The sequence below is a fragment of the Amia ocellicauda genome, chromosome 22 (assembly GCF_036373705.1).
Source record: "Amia ocellicauda isolate fAmiCal2 chromosome 22, fAmiCal2.hap1, whole genome shotgun sequence".
In the NCBI taxonomy this organism is placed as follows: domain Eukaryota; kingdom Metazoa; phylum Chordata; class Actinopteri; order Amiiformes; family Amiidae; genus Amia; species Amia ocellicauda.
The window spans coordinates 1040336-1061621 of record NC_089871.1 but is presented as its reverse complement, the minus strand read 5'-3'; the positions used below and the strand labels follow the sequence as shown (position 1 = coordinate 1061621).

General features: G+C 51.3%; 1 protein-coding gene across 3 annotated transcripts; it reads left to right on the top strand.

The window, feature by feature from the left end:
• The first annotated feature begins 184 nt into the window (after positions 1-184).
• LOC136718048 (NADPH--cytochrome P450 reductase) lies at positions 185-21232 on the top strand. 3 transcript variants are annotated; one of them, XM_066695662.1, is made up of 16 exons: positions 185-383; positions 5573-5759; positions 11024-11072; positions 11641-11769; positions 11910-12059; positions 13399-13523; positions 13623-13712; positions 13805-13903; positions 14976-15092; positions 15459-15577; positions 17548-17729; positions 17837-17986; positions 18221-18488; positions 18579-18724; positions 18823-18908; positions 19009-21232. In XM_066695662.1, exons 2-16 carry the CDS (start codon positions 5587-5589, stop codon positions 19151-19153), a joined length of 2028 nt encoding a protein of 675 aa, XP_066551759.1. In that variant the 5' UTR covers positions 185-383; positions 5573-5586; the 3' UTR covers positions 19154-21232. The 3 variants fall into 3 exon arrangements, with proteins under 3 accessions (XP_066551759.1, XP_066551760.1, XP_066551761.1); XM_066695663.1 differs by having other exon boundaries at positions 377-471; XM_066695664.1 differs by lacking the exons at positions 185-383; positions 5573-5759 and adding an exon at positions 7901-8059.
• The last annotated feature ends 54 nt before the right edge of the window (positions 21233-21286 follow it).

The following is a 21286-nucleotide window of genomic DNA, read 5'->3' as shown; positions in this document are numbered from 1 at the left end:
ACCTCTGCTCCCATAGACTTTCGACTCGCCGTCCCGCTCCTTCCATGTGACCAATGACGTCACTCTCAGCGCTCTGCCCAGGCTGTACCACTTCTGCCCACAGAGGGAGACGGCACAACACACACAGGCGCCTGGGTGTGAACCGCGAGTCCACGCAAGGGAGAGCCAGTGGAGATGAATAAACAGTAACACTAAAAAGACCCGGACTGTGTGGCGCCTCGGAACCGCCGGATCTGTCACGCTTTCATAGGCAGCGATATTGCTCCCCCCCTCGCACGTCGGGCGGCGGCGCCAGTGGTGCGGTCCTGCGGGGAGGCAGTGCGCAGGGCAGTGACGAGGCTGCGCTCAGTTTCCGCACTGAGCTGAGTGACACCGCGGACGAGGTGAGTGGATCCTGTCGCTCGGTTTCACGGTGCGCCCGCACAGGCGGTCCCGTTAACCGCATCGGCCCCGCAGAGCTCCGATATCTCGGTGAGAGGGCTGCCCGTGAGCTGCGGTGCTGTTGGGCCAGCTGTAGTAGTGCAGTAGTAGCGCCTGTGACCTGCAGTGAGCAGCCGTGTGTGGAGAGCATAGGTGGTCATATTGGTAAATACCGCATAACGCGTGTGGCCGAGCGGACTTCACCCACAGATCTGTGCGGGATGTTATAGGAGCTGGCAGCGTGACCGTGCGTGTCCCTGGGCTCCCTGCCAGCCGTGGCTACCAGCCCCTCGCAGGGGACACCAGACAGGGGACATGTAGGCACTGAGCTGCCGACACCAAGTGCTCCATGACGTTTGTTTATGTCTCGGTCTGAACACGTGACTGTGTGTAGTGTCTGTGTGTGTGTGTAGTGTTGGTGTCTGTCTGTGTGTGTAGTGTCTGTGTGTGTTTGTGTGTCTGTGTGTGTGTGTGTGTGTGTGTGTGTGTGTAGTGTCTGTGTGTGTGTGTGTGTGTAGTGTCGGTGTGTGTGTTTGTAGTGTTTGTGTCTGTGTGTGTAGTGTCTGTGTCTGTGTCTGTGTCTGTGTGTGTAGTGTCTGTGTCTGTGTCTGTGTGTGTGTCTGTGTACTATCAGTGCATGGTGGTGCTGAGTTGAGCACAAGTCCGGGTGTGCAGCTGTCACTCAGCTGTGCTCCCAAATCCACGACCTGCACTTCGGTGACATGCAATTAAAGCTAATCAGGTCAGTTGCAAGGAGGAGCAGCCTGGCACTGGCGAGGAGAGAAGTGGGCTCAGAGCTCTGGCCAGCGGAACCGGTTAGGCATCCTTGGCTTTATTGTGTAGTAAAAATATGAAAAGAATCTGTGGGTGGGTCTGTGAGTGAGTGAGGATGAGGGTGTATGTGGTGGTGAGGAAGAGGGTGTGTGTATGTGGTTGGGTGTGCATTTGTTGTGTGCTATTTCTCTGTTACTTGCCAAAGGCAATGGCCAGATCATTGTTTGCTCTATTATCCCACCGGCTGCCTCAGAGCTGCACAGATGTAAGTTTGCATACCTTTAGGCAATCATTTACTGAGTGTGATAAGAAACACCTGTATTTTTCTATTTAAAACATCCAATTTTTCTGTAATTCTCCGTTGTAATAAATCTACACTTAAATGTCAACTAGACACCCCAGTTTAAATATATCATTGTATTTGTCATTTTATTCATTATTTTTAATCCGGTTTTGGTTTGAGTTGATTTCAGCTGAAAGTGACAAACCTGTAGCTTGCATTGCGTATCCATCACAGACCTGGAAGATCACAGATCTTGACTGACCTCCAGCCAATAGGCTTCACCCAGACTGTGATTTAAATATCGCGTAACATGTATATAATGTGCTATAAAAGGCCACATTGTGTTTTTATTGTTGATAACATGTGACTTCTGGCTGTGTGTGAATAGATTTGAATGGATTTGCCTTCAGGACCAAAATGACATCTCCTTCATCCAATTGTATCTGGTTGGAAATCCTTGTCTTTTCTCTTGGTTTGGAAAGCCTGTGGGTTCTAGTTCCTGCTCTCCTGAAAAGAACCCAGTGGAGCCCTGTTCTCAAATTAAAATCTGTGTAAAGCTGTCAGTATTTCTCTGAATGTAGCCGGGGCTAGTATAATTGTACCTTGTGTGTACGTTGTTAGATTGTAATAATGCCATCGAATGCCAAACTCCAGTCAGAGAACAATAAATCTTCGCGCAGACAAGGTGAAATGTGTGCCAAGGTGAAGGCAGGCCTGAGGCGAGATTTATTTTTCTTGTGGCCCTGAGAAGAGTTGTGCGGAGAGTGATAGTACAGGAATTCTTGTCATTGAATGGCAAGGTTGCCTGTGTGTCCTGTTCAGGCGCGCCAGAGAGCCGGGTTCCTCCTCTGCGTGAGGGATCCTTGCAGCCAAAATGCACATCCACATTTTTTTCTCCTGCCTGTAGGAATCTGATTAGCAAGGTGTGAAATCTGACTAGTCTCGCAGTTCGTTAGCAACTCGGCGTGCCAGAGCAGCGCCACTGATAACCCCCCAAGTGACTGTGGGGAACGAGCTGTTGTGGTGTGCGTGTGTGTGCGTGTGTGTGCGTGTGCAGTTCCTCTGTGAAACTGAGCGCAGACTGGAGACACGCATGGAGTTGGTTTTACTGCGGCTGTATTCGCTGAACTGGCACTGATTGCTGATTGTTCTGCCCTTGCCACTGCTGTATAGTTTAATGAAGCTAATCATCCAATATCGCAGAGATTGCAGAGAAGGGAGGCTAATTATTGAGTCACCCTCTTTAACCATTCTGGGAAATGATGACCTTTTGTTGGTGCTCTGTGTATCTTGCTACTGTTTTTTCTTTTCCTTTTTTTCGTGTGACTCTCCTGAGTTTGTAAATCGCGAGTGTGATGCTGTTCATGATGCGTTCTTGTGACGTTAGCACAGCTGCCTCGGCGCTGGATAATAACCAGACAAAACCACATCTGGTTCCGGGTGCCAGGCAGAACCGTTTTCTAGCGGAGGAGCTGTAGGTAATGGAAACTACAGTTGCAGACACTCAGCACTGCTTTTAGTTTCAGACCTGCTGGAGATTGTCCATTTGCTCTCATTTCTTCTCCCCCTCACAGATCATAACACTGATAACCTCCAATCTCCAACGAAGTTATGCCAGTTCAGTTCTTCTTTTTCCCGTGACTGTGCATTATGTGCCGAGTGCGTGTTGACATTGTGTAATCCCCCCTCTCCTGGCTGTGGATCATTGTTTCGGCCTTAATTGCTGACTCTTTCACCTGATTGCAGATTCACACACAGTCCTGCTCACAACGTGGAACTGAAAGCTCTCAGCTGTTGAGTCATCTGCCAAGTGTTGTAATCTCAGGACACTCTGTCCCACTGGCTGCTGGCGTTGGTGTGAGGGAGGGTTCAGCCTAGCGTAACCTTGCACCTTGTTACATCAGGTAGCAGAACAGGACATCAAAGCAGAGGAGCCACAAGGATGGCCTGCCTCGGTTTGTGTGTGTTCGTGCCAAGAGTCAGTTGGCACTTGTTTTAACTTATTTAACATCAGCATTCAGGAGGTGAAGCAGGACTGTCTTGTGTGATAGAGCAGGAGTGGGGTCTGCCATGGGGAAGCAATTCAAAAATCATTTCGAGTTTATTGTTATGAGGAGGCAAAATATGAAATGGGTAAATTACCCATCATGCTTTAAATTCTATCTGATGTTCATGTCACCCACAGAAGTTAGCCAACCCAATTCTAAGATATTATTTACAGTTTGTTTTGGGCCATTATATTGGGTCTTGTAAGCGTGAAAACAGCAGTAAGTTGATCCCCGACAGATGCGTGCCTTGGTTAGCAGATAGGTGTCAGCAGAGCTACAGACTCGATGTCATGGAAGAAACGCACAAACTGGCCGGTATTGCCTGCTACGCCTCTGTGAGAAATATGTAGTCAGTTACGTTTTGGGTCCATATGAACCAGTCCTTTATTTTCTCTCTGGCCGTTAAAGTAACATTCGCTAAGGCTGGTGTATGGCTTAAGGCTTAAAAAGGGTCAGGAAACTTACTGGTGTAATGCAATAATACAAGGGTGTCTAGTGTAAAATCTCCCCTTTGGACACTGAGATGCGGTAGCAGAGTTTAGAGTAAAGAATCTGAATATCCGAGGTTTTAGTGAAATTCTGTACTGAAGATTGAAGTCCGAAATCTATTGTAATAAAGTTAGGAGGACTGCCAATCTAAAAACAGTTTGTGGCACAGCGATATGTGTTTAATTCTGATTTAAATAAACTTAGATGTTTATTCACATTTGTTTTTCTCACGTGACTTCTCAAGCGGTCGTTGGCGCGCTGGTTTGTCAAACGCGGCTGTAATGATCAGCAACACATGGGTCAGTTTCTTTGGCGAAGATGCGAAACCTCTCCTGTTTACAGTAAGTCTTGATTGTGAACACATGTGCTCCGTGCCTCTGTATAATCACATTTCTGCAACAGAACAGAGAAATGAGGCTCTGGATTTTTTCCACACTTTTTGGTAGAGGCACAAATTCCAGAAATGCTTTTTTTTTTTTTTTTTGGGACAAAGTAGGACTGTCTGCTCTGTTAACTCCTTCAGGGTCAAAAAGAGATGCAGTGTCTTAGAAACGGTTTGCTTTCCCCTCTGTTTCTAGAGTAATATTTCTTCACGTCTTGAGTGCTGGTGTCACGTCCTGGAAAGGCTTCCCAGAAGTGGTGGTAGTGGGGGGGGCTGTACAGGCTTACTGTAACTGAGTCACCGAACAGCTACCAGACCGGTGGGGGGGGCCTGGCTGCTGTGCCCGGTTCTGACTGGAGTAAAAGTGTTAACATGCGCATGGGATGGATGACTCTCCCGTCTGTAGCTGCCAGAGTGCTTAGTGTAGATGTATGTATTTGTGTTTACTATCAGTTACTGCTGAGTCACAGAATAAAGCGGAGGCTCTTATGTACTCTAGTAACCGTAACCGAGTCCTGCGGAGGGTGAAAACAAACCAGTGGCCGTTCACTGAGTTTCATCATGGGGGGTGCGGCAGCTGGGAAGTTGCCCCACCGGCATGCTGAAGCGCAAGGACCCCTTTCGCAGCCGGGCCCGGGCTCTGTGTGGGGGAAGGCTGCTGGAGGAATGTGGTCGGGGCGCTTCGTGTCGGGGGTGCAAGTGTGTGCGTGTCACCTGGTTGAGCGTTTGGAAAAGCAGCCCGCACTATTGTTCACACTTTGGGTGGGGGGGCGGGGCGGGGCGGGGCTGCAGCAGCTTTACAGTTTCGCTCTGCTGTTCGTACAGAGGTCAGGCTGTAAATTGAGTGTCCATAAATTGGCCGGTCTGGCATTGCAGCGCGAGCCTCCGCAGCCGTACTCTGAGCTTGGCGTTTGTGAGCGGAGAGGAGGAGTGAGCCGTGCTCTCGGGGCTGCTCCGATCCGGTGACTTCTGTCACTGTAGCGCAGCCGTGCTAATGTTCTGGGGTTGGACTCTTACACCGGCTACTGTGTTGTTTACCCTGGCGATTTGTGTTCCCATGACCCATCAATTCCTTCCTATGTTAATGTGTGGCTGTGCCCTGGGCCTGAACGTCTTCCGTCTTCCGTCTTCTGTCTTCCTGGTGCTGATCCATGTCCTGTGTCTTGTCCTCCGCAGCGCTGCTTATTGCCATGGCGGATTCTGACACGGAGCGCCAGCCCCCGGAGGCCGTGGCCGCGGACGAGCCCTTCCTCACCTCTCTGGACCTGTTCCTGTTCTCCCTCATCGCCGGCCTGCTCATCTACTGGTTCATCTTCCGCAAGAAGAAGGAGGAGATCCCGGAGTTCAAGCCGCTGCCCATACAGTAAGCACTACTCTGATGTGGATGCCCGTCCGTGCAGGAGTGCGTTCCTCTCGGGAGGGCTTTGAACCGTGTTGGGATGGTTTGTTACACGCAGATCAGCTAAATACAGGCGTTGAAATTTTGTTGTTCTTCTCAAGTTAAAAGCAGGGAGCTTGTTTAGTTTTATGGACCTGGTTTTTGAAAAATGAGTCCGCCTCTTAGCAGAGCAGATAGCACTGTTGTTTTTCTTCCCTTTTTTCTTTTCCACCCTTCTGTAACTGCTCTCTGGTTCAATGGGGCCCCGGGGAGCTGCAGAGAGGCGGCCTGTGACTTCAGTGGGCCGCTTCAGCAGGCCGGTCACTTGCCGTATTTATTTATTTATTGGAAGTCTCTTCAGGCTGGGCGTTGGTGATGATCATGCCAAACAGCGACCCTGAACAGGAATGCGCAGGTTAGGGCTGCTGTCCTGGAAACCAAACCAAGAGGCTCCACTCTCCCTCCAGCTGAGTCTCTCTCTCTCTCTCTCACTCTCTCTCACTCTCTCTCTGACCCTGAGCCAAACCTTGCAGCCCCGGCCGCACCAGGCACAGTAAGACAGCCATCTCCCTTCTCCACGTTTAGAAGTTTTGTCTATAGCAGAAAAGGAGTGACTGTTTATAGAGCGGGAGACTTTTGTTTTAGAACAGATGAGTCGTGTGTGCGTGCGCAAGTCATCATGTGTAGTAGCATGTTGTCGTTGCTGGGTGGCGCTGTGGTGCTGTGATAGGACTGTGGTGCGTGTGTGGAGAGCTGGAGATTTAGAAGGATGTAGTCAAACGGGTTTCCTGGTTCCTGTGGTGAAGACCTGTGGGAGTGTGTGGTTTCTTCAGGTTTTAGTGGACGGCTGAGATCTGGGCTTCCCCCCCACTGCTCCAGTTTTTCTCCTTTGTCACGTCTGTGGCTCACTGTGCAGATTAAGTTTCTAAAATCGAGGCTTCTCTGTTTCACACTCCACACAGTGATCAGAGCCCTGTGGCTCCCGAAGGGCCCTGCGGTTGTGTGGCCCCTGCTTGTAGCGCTGAAGGAGGGGAGGGGGGGGGTGCCAAAGCCATGCACTGCCGCTGCCCTTTACACCCATTGATACCACTCACCCCTGGAGAACCTGAAACCACAACTGGGGGGGGGGAATGGCATACAATCAGTCCTGTGAGAAGTGCAGGAAGTGTTGGTTTGAGAGCAGGAAGAGAGAACCCCCCAGTCACTCTGGCTTCCTTGGGTGGACTGCCCCCTTTGTGCTGCGGGGATTGTGGCGGCGGCCCCCGTCTGGCCAGACTGTGATGACGGCTGCCCCCCCCCGCCTGTCTGAGAAGCCTGTAAAAAAAAAAAAAAAAAAAAAAAAAAAAACAATTGTTGGAGTTTAACTTTTTTTTTTTTTTTTTTCCCTATCTAACTGTTCTGTGCATTTACTTCCCAAAGCCCTGAGGGACTCTGGGCGTCCCCCCTCGCCAGAGGCATGGCCAATTCTCCTCGGGGCGCGAGAATGGAGCCGGCCCGGCCGTCACAGATAGAACCCTTTTATGATAGATTGGGTTTCCATGGCGATACCCTTCCTCTCGTCGGGGGGATGCAGTGAGCTGGCACAGTGTCTCTTAAACACAGAGAGAGAGAGAGAGAGAGAGAGAGAGAGAGAGGGGCGGGAGGACAAGAAAGGAAGAAAAATAGTAGTTATGATATAAACTGTTGCCAGGGTAACTGGATTGTGGGGGCAGGGATTTTTTCCCTTTCTCCCTCCCTCCTCTCTCTGCTCTTTATTCCCTGCAGATCGGAGAGGGAAATGGGAGGGAAGTAAGAGGGAGTGTGTGTGTGTGTGTGTGTGTGTGTGTGTGTGTGTGTCTGTGTGGTTTAGCTTTCTACCGCCGCTGCTGCTGCAGGGGCTTATGGGAAATCTCATTAGAGAGCCTTGCCTCTTTCCCACCGTCTCCTCCGTCGGCAGATGTTGCAGCCCTACTCGGATGGTGCAGCTCTGCTCGGGGCGGCTGACAAAGCGGACGCGAGCATCGGGGGGTCCGTGGGTGCGGGAGTGGCCGGGAATGGCGTCCTCCACGCTGTGATCTCGTCACTGAGGAGGGGAGGACGAGGAGTGGGGGGCCAGGGGGGGGCACCGAGCAGCTGAGATCCTGTCCAGCTTTTTGTGGATAAGTTCTATTTATTTTCCCTGGAGTGTTTTTATTCTGGTGTTGTGTTGAAGCGAGCGCTGCCCCTGGCGCAGGGGGGGCAGCACAGATCTCAGCCATGGGATGCGTGTACTCGGTGCCAAAGGAGGGCAAGGAAGTGCCCGACAGGTTGGTTCTCATGGTGTGGGGGGGGTGTCTGTGCATGGGGAGATGTTGACTTCAGTGCTCGAATGTATTCATTCAAAATATATGGCTGGATGGATGTAAATGTTTATATAAATAGTTACGGGTCACAAATGGAGATCTGGTGGAAGTTAGTTTGTTGTGCAGACGTGTTTTGTTTGAGAGAAATGCAGAAACAGTGTGATTACAGGCAGGTCCTGTCAGGCTGGGCGCCAGTGAACCGCGTTGGGGAAGAAACGCTCGGCTGAAAGTGACTCACGTTCCAGTGGTGCAGTGCGATTGGTCCTCAGCGGCATGAATGGAGGAATACAAAATAAAAACCCTGAGGACTGGTGTGTGAGAGCAGACGCTCTCCAGCCTGGGGGGAGCGGCGGCAGAGAGTCTCCTGCCACTCGGTGAACTGTGTGGAGACCTCCAGGAAGATAGCCTGGCTGTGTGTGTCCGAACGAGCTGTGGGTGGCTGCTGTTGATCTTGTCGAGCATCCTGTCACAGCCCGTAAAGCTCCGCTTCAATGTAGTTCATGTTCATGTGGTATATTTTCCACATGTATAAAACTATACTATACACTCCACTGCTTCGGTGTGTATATAGGTGTCAGTCTTTTACGGCTGTCAGTCTTGGAATCGAGCCTCTCTTCTCACTGTCTGAACCGTTTTCTCTCTCTTTCCCGCTCGTGTGGACTAGTCGGCACAGCCTCTGCATGTTTACAAGCGACGGACTTGGACAACAACGCCGAACCGCAGCCTCGAGGGCTCGTTAAAATTCCACAGCTTAAACAAAAATACAACAACAAAGCTAATCGAAGCAGGAAGCTGGAAATGCCGCAGCTCTGGTCCTGGTCTGAGCCCTGCAGTGCTGGCCTCCACCCTGGCTGCATGGAGACTTCCTGTAGTCCTGGCCTGGCGCACGAGCCAGCAGAGCCACCCCAGATGCCGGGAAACAGTTACGCAGTGTGTTCTCTGGCACGGCGGGGGGACGGGGGTCCGACCCTCGCAGCAAGCCCTGCAGCGCTCCTTCACACGGCCCGGCCTGCTCTCATGGCATGGCTGTGCGCAGCCGTTGTGATGAACTTAACGGGCTCCCCGCTGGAGCCCAGGAGACTGGAGCCCCCGGGGAGAGCACTGGCGACTCAAAGTGCAATGTCTCGGACCCGTGGAGAAGCACCAGGGCGTAACGTTCCTGCTGTAGAAGCCCTGGAATGATCCATCGTCAGTGTATTGATAATTAACTTCAGTCCAGTCTGAGACACCACTTGTCCTCCATGTTGCCGCCTCGTGTAGCTCCTCGCACCGGGTGTTACTGCGGTGTAAACTGGAGCCGACACAGGGATTGTCTCTCTTGAGAAGCGTCTCTTGTTCCTCCTCGGTGTATTTATTGTTTCCCAACATCTGTGTGCACGACCATAAAAGTTAAACAAGGGAACCTTTCTCACAGGCGGCCCTCAAGCTGCAGTCCAGTAAATTGTTGATGAAAACAGGCATGGACAGTGTGTGTACATATTAGCGGTCGTGATGGTGTGTTTATTAAACAAAGTCTGTAATCTCACCCCTGACAACGATGTTAGTGAGGACATCCATACACCGTTAATTGTTTAAAATGAAGCCCCACTGGATTTAAGCTTAACGAGTCCATGTGCGCATGTTTATGAATGTCAGTCTGACATCAATTACTGCGGCCTGCACTTCCTGCTGGCTGTTTACATTGCACACAGACCTCGAGAAATCCCTTCCTGTCTTGCAGTTCACTCCATCACGTTTACTTTGCTTTCTAAACATGCGTTTTCCTCCTCGTGACTCCGTGCTGTCAGCCATGTTTGTTTGTTTGCTTATTTGTTGTTAACGGTTGATCTGCAGATTGAGTTTTAATTCCGCTTGAGAAGGGATCCCGCCGTGCAGGAGCTCGGACCCGAGGCAGTGAATCAGATCTAGCCGTAGAAGTAATCCATCATTGATTATAATCGTGAGAGAGTAACTCCACTGGCCGCACGCCTGGGTGTTCGCTGTTGGTCGTTGAATTGTTCGAGTATCACAGAGATCTCGGACAGGATTACATTAGTCATTGCTCTGAGTGTTGATTTTCTAGATGTCGTCTGCAGATCGTTTTAAAGGCTCAGATTGTGTTCTCTTCATATGCAGCGTGGCAGTTGTGTGAGGAACATACACGCTGATGTACACTTTTAAATCTATAAATATGGAAATGTAACCCAAACTGTGCATGTTTTTTTATGCTGAAAAGAGTCTTGTTGTTTGCAGGGTGTTCATAGTTTGCACCTGCAGTGCGATTCTCTTCCAGTCCAGTAACCCACCCCGTCGGGCTGAGGGCGCTATAATGTAGCCCTTCGGACTCATCCTGCAGGGCAGCTTCACTTGAAAAGGCCGTGTCAGAGTCCTGCTTCCTGCCTAATCTCTCTGACTTCTTTCTTGGCAAAGTTTGCTTGTCCGATCTGCCATATGCAGCATCTTTCAGTTTGTGGCTTTGTTCTGTAGCCCTGGCGCCCCGTTTTGGTTTGTTATCGCAGGGCATGAAGGCACCTTCGGCTCGCGAGGGCTTGCGCTATTTTAGCTTGGCAGGAAGTGTGTGCTGTGTAACCTGCGTAGACGGGTGGGCTGCTCAGTCTGGGCACTGCCAAGCGCTCCATCGCAAAGACAGAAGAGGTTTAGCCAGGCTTGGTGGCAGTTTTTTAGGATTTTTTTTTAAGACCAATTCAAGGTCTCGACCGTTACTCCAGCCTCCTTTTCTGTATTAAAACATTCAGCCATCAGGAATGTACTGAAAGTGTGAGTGCTGGTGAATGCACAGTGAAATGAACGTGGCTTGAGAGTCTGATGTGTCCAGAGAGACACTTCTCCTGCCCTGACGCCCGGTCCATTCTGAATAGGAGTCGCCGTGTCCAGGCTGGCTTTCCCATAAGGCGGCCCGCTGTAACCTTCCCTCTCTCCCTCTCTCAGAACGGCTGCTGCCCGGGAGACCAGTTTCATTGAAAAGATGAAAAAAACGGTGAGTGTCTTTTTATAAAAAAATGTTTTAATGTTGAAATTAAGTATTTGTAGTGGTTTGAAAAGCAAAACATATTAAAACTGGCAAATATTCCTCCACTGTGTACCAACACTGCCTTTTGTGGTCCTGCTGTGGCTGTGGCCAGCGGAGTTGAGATGCCATCGAGTGTCCTGGTGGCATCGTGCTTGTATGAATCCTGTACATGGGGTCGCCCTGCATAAAACGCCAGTAAAACTAATATCCGGCAGTATTGAGAGAGAGTCAGCGAGGGTATACCAGCTTCCTGCTGCCTGCTTCAGCTTGACCAACATTAAAAAGCGGAAATCCTAAGGGTGGAGTTTTATGATCCTGGTGCAGCTGTTGCGCTGCCAGCGCAGTCACATGACCCCTGAGGGAGCAGGGCCTCCCTGCAGGGCCGTGCTCTGTGGCGACAAGAGGAAGTGACAGCCTGATCTGACAGCCTGTGACCTGATTGTGATTTTATATATATATATATATATATATATATATATATATATATATATAATTTATTTATTTATTTTTTCTTCAATTAATGCGTGTGTTTCAGGGCAAGAACATCGTGGTGTTCTACGGCTCTCAAACTGGCACTGCGGAGGAGTTTTCCAACCGGCTGTCCAAAGACGCCCATCGCTATGGGATGAGGGGAATGGCGGCCGACCCCGAGGAGTACGACATGGTAAATCTCCCTTCTGTTAATGAACCCTGGGGGGTGCCGTAGTTCTGTCAGAGGGCTTCATACCCCGAGTGTAGGACAGATCCAGGAGACGCTGTGATCCTAATCCCCCGGTTTATTATCTCTCTGCTCCCTGCTCCCAGTCTGAGCTCTCCCGCCTCACCGAGATCGAGAACTCCATCTGTGTGTTCTGCATGGCCACCTACGGGGAGGGAGACCCCACGGACAACGCCCAGGACTTCTACGACTGGCTCCAGGAGGTGGACGTCGACCTGTCAGGTGTCAACTTCACGGTGAGTGACGCTCCCAGCTCGTCCTGCCTGTGTTCGCGGCGCTCTCTGCGGCCGCCAGCGCCACACTTACCACAGCGGGTTCTCTGGCCAGCCCCCAGTTCCCTCTCCCTTTCCCACTGGGATGGGCCTCCCAAAGGCCAGTCACACAGCCCGGTGGGATAAAGACACGCGTTCGAGAAACTCAGGATGCTGCTCAGGACGCAGGGAAGAGAAGGGGTCCCGCGCTGGGGGTCTCTCGCACCACGCGGACCGGAGAGGGGCTCCCACCGCACCCCGGGCTCTCTCTCCGCATGGCTGTGGTCAGGCAGCAACCGCAGACCTTCCCGTGAGAAGCTGCGCTGGGAATGAGCGCCGTGTTTAATTCGTTTTTTTTTTTTTTTTTTTCAAAGCAATTTTCCAAACAAACGCGTTTGCCAAGTGCGAACATCTGGTGCAGCTTAGCAGGCCTCTCCAGCTGGCACGCTCCGGAGCCGCTGGTGGGTCGTGGTGTCAGTCCGGGGAAGGGGAGGCTGTCAGGGTTGAAGTGTGGTTTCTCTGAAGCACATTCATTACATTTCTGGGATTTCTGTTTGAAGCGACACAGTGGGAATCTGCTGACTGAACAGACGGGAAAACCCTCTCATTGATTTAATTTACTTGCTCGTGGGGATGTATTTTTAAAATAGTCTCCGCAACGGTCTTGGTGTCGGGTTTGCCTCATTGTGCTGGAAACGGCACAAACTCTTTCCAGCTGTATGCAGAACAAAGCCGTGTGTGTGTGGGGGGGGGCACGGCTCGCCCTGTGTGAATCGGTCCTCAAGATGTTCTTTGATGGGGGACTTCAAAGTACCGTCTCCTCCAGCCCTGTGAGTTCTCGGGCAGTTTGACTGTCGGGGGTTTCCTCGGCCGTGCACTTGGTTGAAGAACAGGCCAATATTAACCCAGTGTTGTCTTCTCAGAAGCAGAGCGGTTTAGTGCAGATTTAAGCAGAGCTGGAGTGGGGCTGTACACCACCACATTCCTGGGTTACCAGAGCCCTCGGCCCCTCTGTGACAGATTACTTACTTTCCGAGAGTGGGCTTGGGAGCAAGAGTGTCCGGTGTACGAGACCCAGGCGTCTTCACCCCTATTAGGTCTTACTTGTGCAAAGTCATGTTTTTGGAAATCTTTGTAGCTTTCAAGTTCAAGTTCCTCCGATTCTGATTGGTGTAAGAGTACGTTCTAAAGGGGAGGGAAGAAGAGACGCTCAGTTGCGATCTGACCCACCGTCTGTGGCAATAGCCGGTACGCTTCAGGGTTCACTGTGGGATTGGCAGAAGGTGTTCCTCCTCGTCACATGCTTGTGCGTCTGTTTTGGCAGGTGTTCGGGCTGGGGAATAAGACGTACGAGCACTACAACGCCATGGGGAAGTATGTGGACAAGAGGCTGGAGGAGCTGGGTGCGCAGAGGATCTTTGACCTGGGCATGGGCGACGACGACGCCAAGTAAGTGCTGCGGCAGAGGCCTGGAATCGGCTGCCATCTTCATCCCACCTGTTTACAATGACGTACAGCTGATTCACGATCCTCTCCCTCTCTCCCCAGCCTGGAAGAGGACTTCGTCTCCTGGCGGGAGCAGTTCTGGCCCGCTGTGTGCGAGCACTTTGGGGTGGAGGCGACCGGAGACGAATCCAGGTTTGATTACTCTTGGCAGCTCTCCCTTGAGCTCCGAGATGGCAGAGCTGGGGTGTCTCTAAGGCACTGTTCTCTCTCTCTCCCTGTTTCAGTATCCGTCAGTACGAGCTGGTGGTCCACACTGACATGCACACGAGCAAGGTGTACAGCGGGGAGCTGGGCCGGCTGAAGAGTTTCGAGACGCAGAAGCCGTGAGTATATGATTTCCCCTCCCCCCCGCCGTGTCGTCCCCCCAGAGGTCAGTGGGCCGCGTTCATTCTTTTAGAGCCCTCAGGAAATCTCTGGTGTTTACTGTGAAAAAACAAACCAAACCCCTTATAGACTTATCTTTCTGTGTGGTTCGGTTTTGGTTTCGCGGTCTCCTGGTTCTGTGGTCTACAGCATTGCTCTAGTAAGTTTAATACAGGAGGCTGACTACGTACACCTTCTTCATAAATACCAGCCCTCAGACACACCATGGGCCCCCCACACTGCCGAGCCTGTGATAATTGCTCCTGCCGGCCTCCTGTCCTTGAGGGGTTTATTGACAAAACCCTGTCCTGATCTTATCTGGGGCCAGCAGCACGTGACCATTTCGACGAATGTTTCAGCTTTGCCTCCATTGTTGTGAAATCTCAGGGTTTTTTTTTTTCTTAATTTACGAGCAGCGTTTTGAAATCAGAAATGCGTCCGTTCTTTGTACAGAGAGTCGTTCCAAGATACGAATTCCTGCCTCTCCACCAGTGTGTAACTCGTTAAACAGTTCTGTGTGCTCCCATAAAGCCTGTCCTGCTGCTGGCCTGTGGGCTGTGTTCACTAGCAGCCTGAGTGCGTCTCCGTCCACAATCAGTGTGTCAAACGTCACGCTGGTCTCCTGGTTGCTGTTGCCTTGGTTATGCCCTGTCCTGTTTCTATGGAAACTGATTTTAACTCACGAGATGATGTTGGGGGGGGGGGAGGGAAAACAAAACAAAGTGGGGCTTTTGTGCTGGTTTTCTACCGGGGATTCAACCAATTATGCTTCCTCTTTCGTGCTTGGGTGGTTATTACTCCCCGAGTGCAGCTCATTTCTCCTCGGCTGTTCTGCTGCAGCTCAGCAGCGGCTGGATGGAGGCCAAGTCTTTTAGTTCAGGAGGGTCCGAGGCGTTGGAGGCACGTTCACCGGCATATCCGAGATGGCCGTAGTTCTGAAGCCCCGCATGTCAACGAACGCGATGCAGAAAATGCCAAAACGGAGAGAACGTGAGAACCTCTGACCTCTTGTTTTCCTCTGGATTTTTACAGGCCCTTTGACACCAAGAACCCCTTCCTGGCGTCGGTCACGGCCAACAGGAAGCTGAATAAGGGCGGCAGCCGACACCTCATGCACCTGGAGCTGGACATCACGGGCTCCAAGATCAGGTGAAGGACTGGCCTCTGTGCTCTCTCGGGCGGTTCTAGAGCCTCCTGATGCTCTCAATGGCTGAGTTCACGTGGTAAAAAGACAGTGTGTTGGTTAATATTTGATTCATTTAACCGCACCTGCTCTGGACCTGTATGTTTTGGCATGAAGATTATTGATATAGTTCCAGATAAAAACTGAAACTGGGTCAACTTTAAATGCGTTTCCATCCTAAATTCCCTCTGAGTTTCATTCACTGCCTTACGTAATGTGCTCAGGGTGTCGCAATACTGTGGGAGCTGTGACGGGGGGGGGGGGGGGGGGGGTTAGACCGGTACAGGCACCCCCGCCCCCCCACGCTATGCTGACGGCTCCGTCTCCTGCAGGTACGAGTCCGGAGACCACGTGGCGGTGTACCCTGTCAACGACTCGGCCATTGTCAACAAGATCGGAGAGCTGCTCGGCGTGGACCTTGACACCGTAATCTCGCTCAACAACCTTGACGGTGCGTCCCAGGGCACGCCAGCACAGGCTGGGCAATCATTGACTGTCAGGACTGGAGCAGCATGGGAGCTGAGACTTACAGTGCCTTTGACACAGTGCTGCCGTGGGGGGGTGGGAGCCAGAGGACAGAACATGGGTTTATTGTACGTTTCATTGTATTCTAAAGGGGCTTTGATCCCAGCAGGTCCATGTGTGTTGTACAGGCTATGTAAAGGGCATCTTCAGTAAAGCCCAGGGTACAGTGAGGGGAAAAAAGTATTTGATCCCCTGCTGATTTTGTATGTTTCCCCACTGACAAAGAAATGATCAGTCTATAATTTTAATGGTAGGTGTATTTTAACAGTGAGAGACAGAATAACAACAAAAAAATCCAGAAAAACGCATTTCAAAAAAGTTATAAATTGATTTGCATGTTAATGAGGGAAATAAGTATTTGACCCCTTCGACTTAGTACTTGGTGGCCAAACCCTTGTTGGCAATCACAGAGGTCAGATGTTTCTTTGTAGTTGGCCACCAGGTTTGCACACAACTCAGGAGGGATTTTGTCCCACTGCTCTTTGCAGATCCTCTCCAAGTCATTAAGGTTTCGATGCTGGCTAGGCCACTCCAGGACCTTAATGTGCTTCTTCTTGAGCCACTCCTTTGTTGCCTTGGCTGTGTGTTTTGGGTCATTGTCATGCTGGAATACACATCCACGACCCATTTTCAATGCCCTGGCTGAGGGAAGGAGGTTCTCACCCAAGATTTGACGGTACACGGCCCCGTCCATCGTCCCTTTGATGCGGTGCAGTTGTCCTGTCCCCTTAGCAGAAAAACACCCCCAAAGCATAATGTTTCCACCTCCATGTTTGACGGTGGGGATGGTGTTCTTGGGGTCATTCCTCCTCCTCCAAACACGGCGAGTTGAGTTGATGCCAAAGAGCTCGATTTTGGTCTCATCTGACCACAACACTTTCACCCAGTTCTCCTCTGAATCATTCAGATGTTCATTGGCAAACTTCAGACGGGCCTGTACATGTGCTTTCTTGAGCAGGGGGACCTTGCGGGCGCTGCAGGATTTCAGTCCTTCACGGCGTAGTGTGTTACCAATTGTTTTCTTGGTGACTATAGTCCCAGCTGCCTTGAGATCATTAACAAGATCCTCCCATGTAGTTCTGGGCTGATTCCTCACCGTTCTCATGATCATTGAAACTCCACGAGGTGAGATCTTGCATGGAGCCCAAGACCGAGGGAGACTGACAGTTATTTTGTGTTTCTTCCATTTGCGAATAATCGCACCAACTGTTGTCACCTTCTCACCAAGCTGCTTGGCGATGGTCTTGTAGCCCATTCCAGCCTTGTGTAGGTCTACAATCTTGTCCCTGACATCCTTGGACAGCTCTTTGGTCTTGGCCATGGTGGAGAGTTTGGAATCTGATTGATTGATTGCTTCTGTGGACAGGTGTCTTTTATACAGGTAACGAGCTGAGATTAGGAGAGTCCCTTTAAGAGAGTGCTCCTAATCTCAGCTCGTTACCTGTATAAAAGACACCTGGGAGCCAGAAATCTTGCTGATTGATAGGGGATCAAATACTTATTTCACTCATTAACATGCAAATCAACTTTATAACTTTTTTTAAATGCGTTTTTCTGGATTTTTTGTTGTTATTCTGTCTCTCACTGTTAAAATACACCTACCATTAAAATTATAGACTGATCATTTCTTTGTCAGTGGGCAAACGTACAAAATCAGCAGGAGATCAAATACTTTTTTCCCTCACTGTACAGAAACACTATATACTTGTTGGTATATGTTGGTAAGGAATACAAGCAAATTGGTTGATTTTATATTTTTGGTAGGATGCTTTCTCTGCTTTTGCCTGCTGTGCCAGGCTATTCTGCCCGTGCCGGGTGTGCTGCCCAGGTCTGGCTCGGCTGTGATTGTGAGCGGGATGTAGATTTTAATTGTTTCCCCTGCGCTCATCTCTCCAGAGGAGTCCAACAAGAAGCACCCGTTCCCCTGCCCCACCACATACCGCACGGCGCTCACTCACTACCTGGACATCACCAGCACACCGCGAACCAACGTGCTGTATGAGCTGGCGCAGTACGCCACCGAGCCCAAGGAGCAGGAGACCCTGCGTAAGATGGCCTCCTCCTCGCCTGAGGGCAAGGTGGGTGTGCCTGGGGGGTACTCTGTTGTTGGGCAGTTGCCTGTGGTGGCAGCGTTGTTTGGTTTGTCACCAATGTCTCACCGCTGTCTCTCCCTCTCCCTGTGCAGGGTCTGTACAACAGCTGGGTGCTGGAGGCCAAGCGCAACATCCTGGCCATCCTGCAGGACATGCCCAGCCTGCGGCCGCCCCTGGACCACCTGTGTGAGCTGATGCCCCGCCTGCAGGCGCGGTACTACTCCATCGCCTCCTCCTCAAAGGTATGCCAGAGGGACGAGTGTGTTGAGAAGAGGGGGAGGAAGGAGATCAGAAACTAACATGCATCGGTTCAATTAACCTGAGAGTGAGAGAGTTAGTTTTCTTCTGTGTGTCTGTTGTTTGTAGCCCATAACCCGTAGATGGGGGGCCTCCTCTGTCCCTCTGGGGCTGGTCTGTGCTGCCCGGTCAGTCCCATAGCCCCCGTTATCAGACTGACCACGGCTCCTCTGCCTCAGGTTCACGCCAACTCCCTGCACATCTGCGCCGTGGTGGTGGAGTATGAGACCAAGACGGGCCGTGTGAACAAGGGCGTGGCCACCAACTGGCTGAAGAACAAGGTGGTGACGGACAACGGGCACAAGTCCACCGTGCCCATGTACGTCCGGAAGTCGCAGTTCCGGCTGCCCTTCAAAGCCAGCAACCCGGTGATCATGATCGGGCCGGGCACGGGCATCGCTCCCTTCATGGGCTTCATCCAGGAGAGGGGCTGGCTGAAGGAGCAAGGTGCGTCCCTTGTGTTCCTCCATCTGTCCTGTGCTAGAATGTGTGTGTGAGCGCGAGTTCCCTGCTCACATAACTCTGTCCCTCCGGCAGGCAAGGAAGTGGGTGAGACAGTGCTGTACTACGGGTGCCGCTATAAGAACGAGGATTTCCTGTACCAGGAGGAGCTGGAGAAGTTCCAGAAGAACGGGGTGCTCACCCAGCTCAACGTGGCCTTCTCCCGAGACCAGGAGCAGAAGGTAAGACATTCTTACTCGGCACGCCGGGTGCTTAGCCTAAGTCACGGTCCCGTCGCCAGTGTCTAAACTCTCCTGCTGTCCCCTCATCTCCACCACAGAGGTACGTGCAGCACCTGCTGAAGGAGAACAAGGAGCACCTGTGGAAGCTGATCCACAGCGAGAACGCGCACATCTACGTCTGCGGGTGAGTGTCCGGCCCGATTCGGCCAGAGGCTGGCCCTGACCCGGTCTCCGCTGCCTCGCGCGGCTCTGACGTGCCACCCCTCTCCGCTCCTCTTCCCCAGGGACGCCCGCAACATGGCGAGAGACGTGCAGAACGCCTTCTACGAGATCGCCTCCGAGCTGGGGGGCCTGGCGCACGCCCAGGCGGTCGACTACATCAAGAAGCTCATGACCAAGGGACGCTACTCGCAGGACGTCTGGAGCTAAACGGGGTCCCCTGCGCCGGCCAGCAGGGCTTCGGAGGGGGGTGGCGGAGTCGGTTTAGTTTATGTGTTTGTATGTTTTCCTACTTTGGGGGATGCGTGAAACGGTGGAGATTTCGTTGCTGCTGGTCTCTTAACGGTTATTGACCGGCACACACCAATGCAAGACCAGAAAAACGACAACAAAACTGTCTCGCATCTTCTTTAGCAAGTGTTAATAATTCTGATCTATTCTGAAGAACAGATGTCTCTGTGTTTAAACATAACAGTCCTGTTGTAGTGTCTTGATTATGCAGAAAAGTCGCCCAGTGAAGCGGAGACTTGAGTATCAGGGTGCAGAACGGGGCGGCTCTGAAGTCCGTTGGGAAGGGAGTCGGAGTCGAGCTTCAGGCTGCGTCTAGTGGAGAATAAATCATGTGATTGACGGGAGCAGGTCGAGGCAGGTGGACCTAATTTACAAACCTTTGTGTCTCTGATTGTGAGCATATGGCAAGTAGGGTTAATAACTAATCAAGTCAAGGGATTTTAAAGTATAACCTCTAAGGCCAGCTATGTGTATAGAAAGTACTGTAGACTTACTGAGCTCGAGGATCCGCAGCGTCGCTCGTGAAGTGGAAAGGGTCACGTGGCCGAGGACTCGTGGGACGGATGGGTGGATGCATGGTTAGTGTGCCAGCTGGTGTTTCTGTAGCTCTGTGCGTCTGTGCAGGGACGGCCGCCTTCCCCATCATCAGCTCTGTCTTCTGTCTCGTTGTAAGCACTCTAGTTTCAGTGTAAATACCGAAAAGTACTGTGCAGTCTTAGGATTTTAAAATAACAGGTTTAGCAGATGATGTCTGGGACATGTGACTCGAGCCGGGCTGGTCGGCATTATGACTGACCGCTCCATTGCACGCTGGCGCTACGGGGTTGTAATCTGGTACAGAAGGGACCGGGGGCTGGACTCCACGCTGATGGCCGCAGGGTCTCAAGGGGTTCCCTCCACCCGGGCCTTCAGCTACTGATCTGATTTAAAGCTGGTCGGCGTGATCAGAACGTTAGGACATCCATTATTCAAGAGGGAGAACTTCTGGTGCGGTTGTGTACGTTGTGTGAAGTTCTTGAAAGAGGTCCAGTTGGATGGAAAACCCAAAGACCACATGGCCCTCAAGAGTCTGACAGCCCTGAAACTGACCAGATCACATGGAAGAAGCCCCACATAGAGCAAAGAGTTGTCTGTTTACATTGTCGATCTGGCTGAGGATATGCATTTTCCACTACAGTGCCATTGGGAGGGACCAACAGTCAAACCAGGAGTGAATGAGTGTGTGTGAATGCATATATATATATATTTTAAAGCTACAAAGAAAACCACTAAATAAGACCTACATAAGAAGACAGAGGTCTGATAAAGTGCCGTCCAGCTCTGGTGAGACGAGGCGATGAACTTTTCCCCGTAATCGTGAGTGAATGAGTGTGTGTGATCAGAGCGCAGTAGTGTACAGGGATGCACCGTATATGGAGGGATTGGTCTTCACTGCCCTGTGTAAAATGCCAGACTGGCGCAAGGTGCCCGCTTGCACCGCCTGCCGCGTCAGAGGGCAGGCAGCGGCCATGTGCCGGAGTTTCCCATTGAAACGCAGGCTGTGTAGCGTGTTTAAACCATGAGTGAATTTGATGGCAGTCGTGTCCGGGACTGGATGCATATCTGCATGGACACATTTTTATCCGCTGGCTTTTATGATATGCAATGACTGATCACGATATCAAACGATGCATCACAAACGCTGTGCTTTCATTATTAATGTTGGATTCGGTTGGTTCCTGTCAGTGGTACGTGGTGGCCCGGTTTCGGCAGCTGTGTGTGGCTGTGTGTGTGCGCCGTGACTCACGCGGGAGGAAGCGGACGCCCAGCCTGTGCCTTTACTCGTATGCTGGTGCGCCCGTCCCTCCTCCAGAAAACCCACCACAAGTTGCATTATTGAGAATGGGGAGCGGGGGGGTCCTTTCAAAGTCCTGTTACGTGTTCTCTGTCCCAGCTTGATCCAGTTTTATATGCAATTAAATGGTTTTCCTTTTTAAAAAAATAAATTAACAAATTCTAGGCATGTCTTTTATTTGTATTGTACTGGGGGGGGGCTTCTGGTTCTCCTCCGCG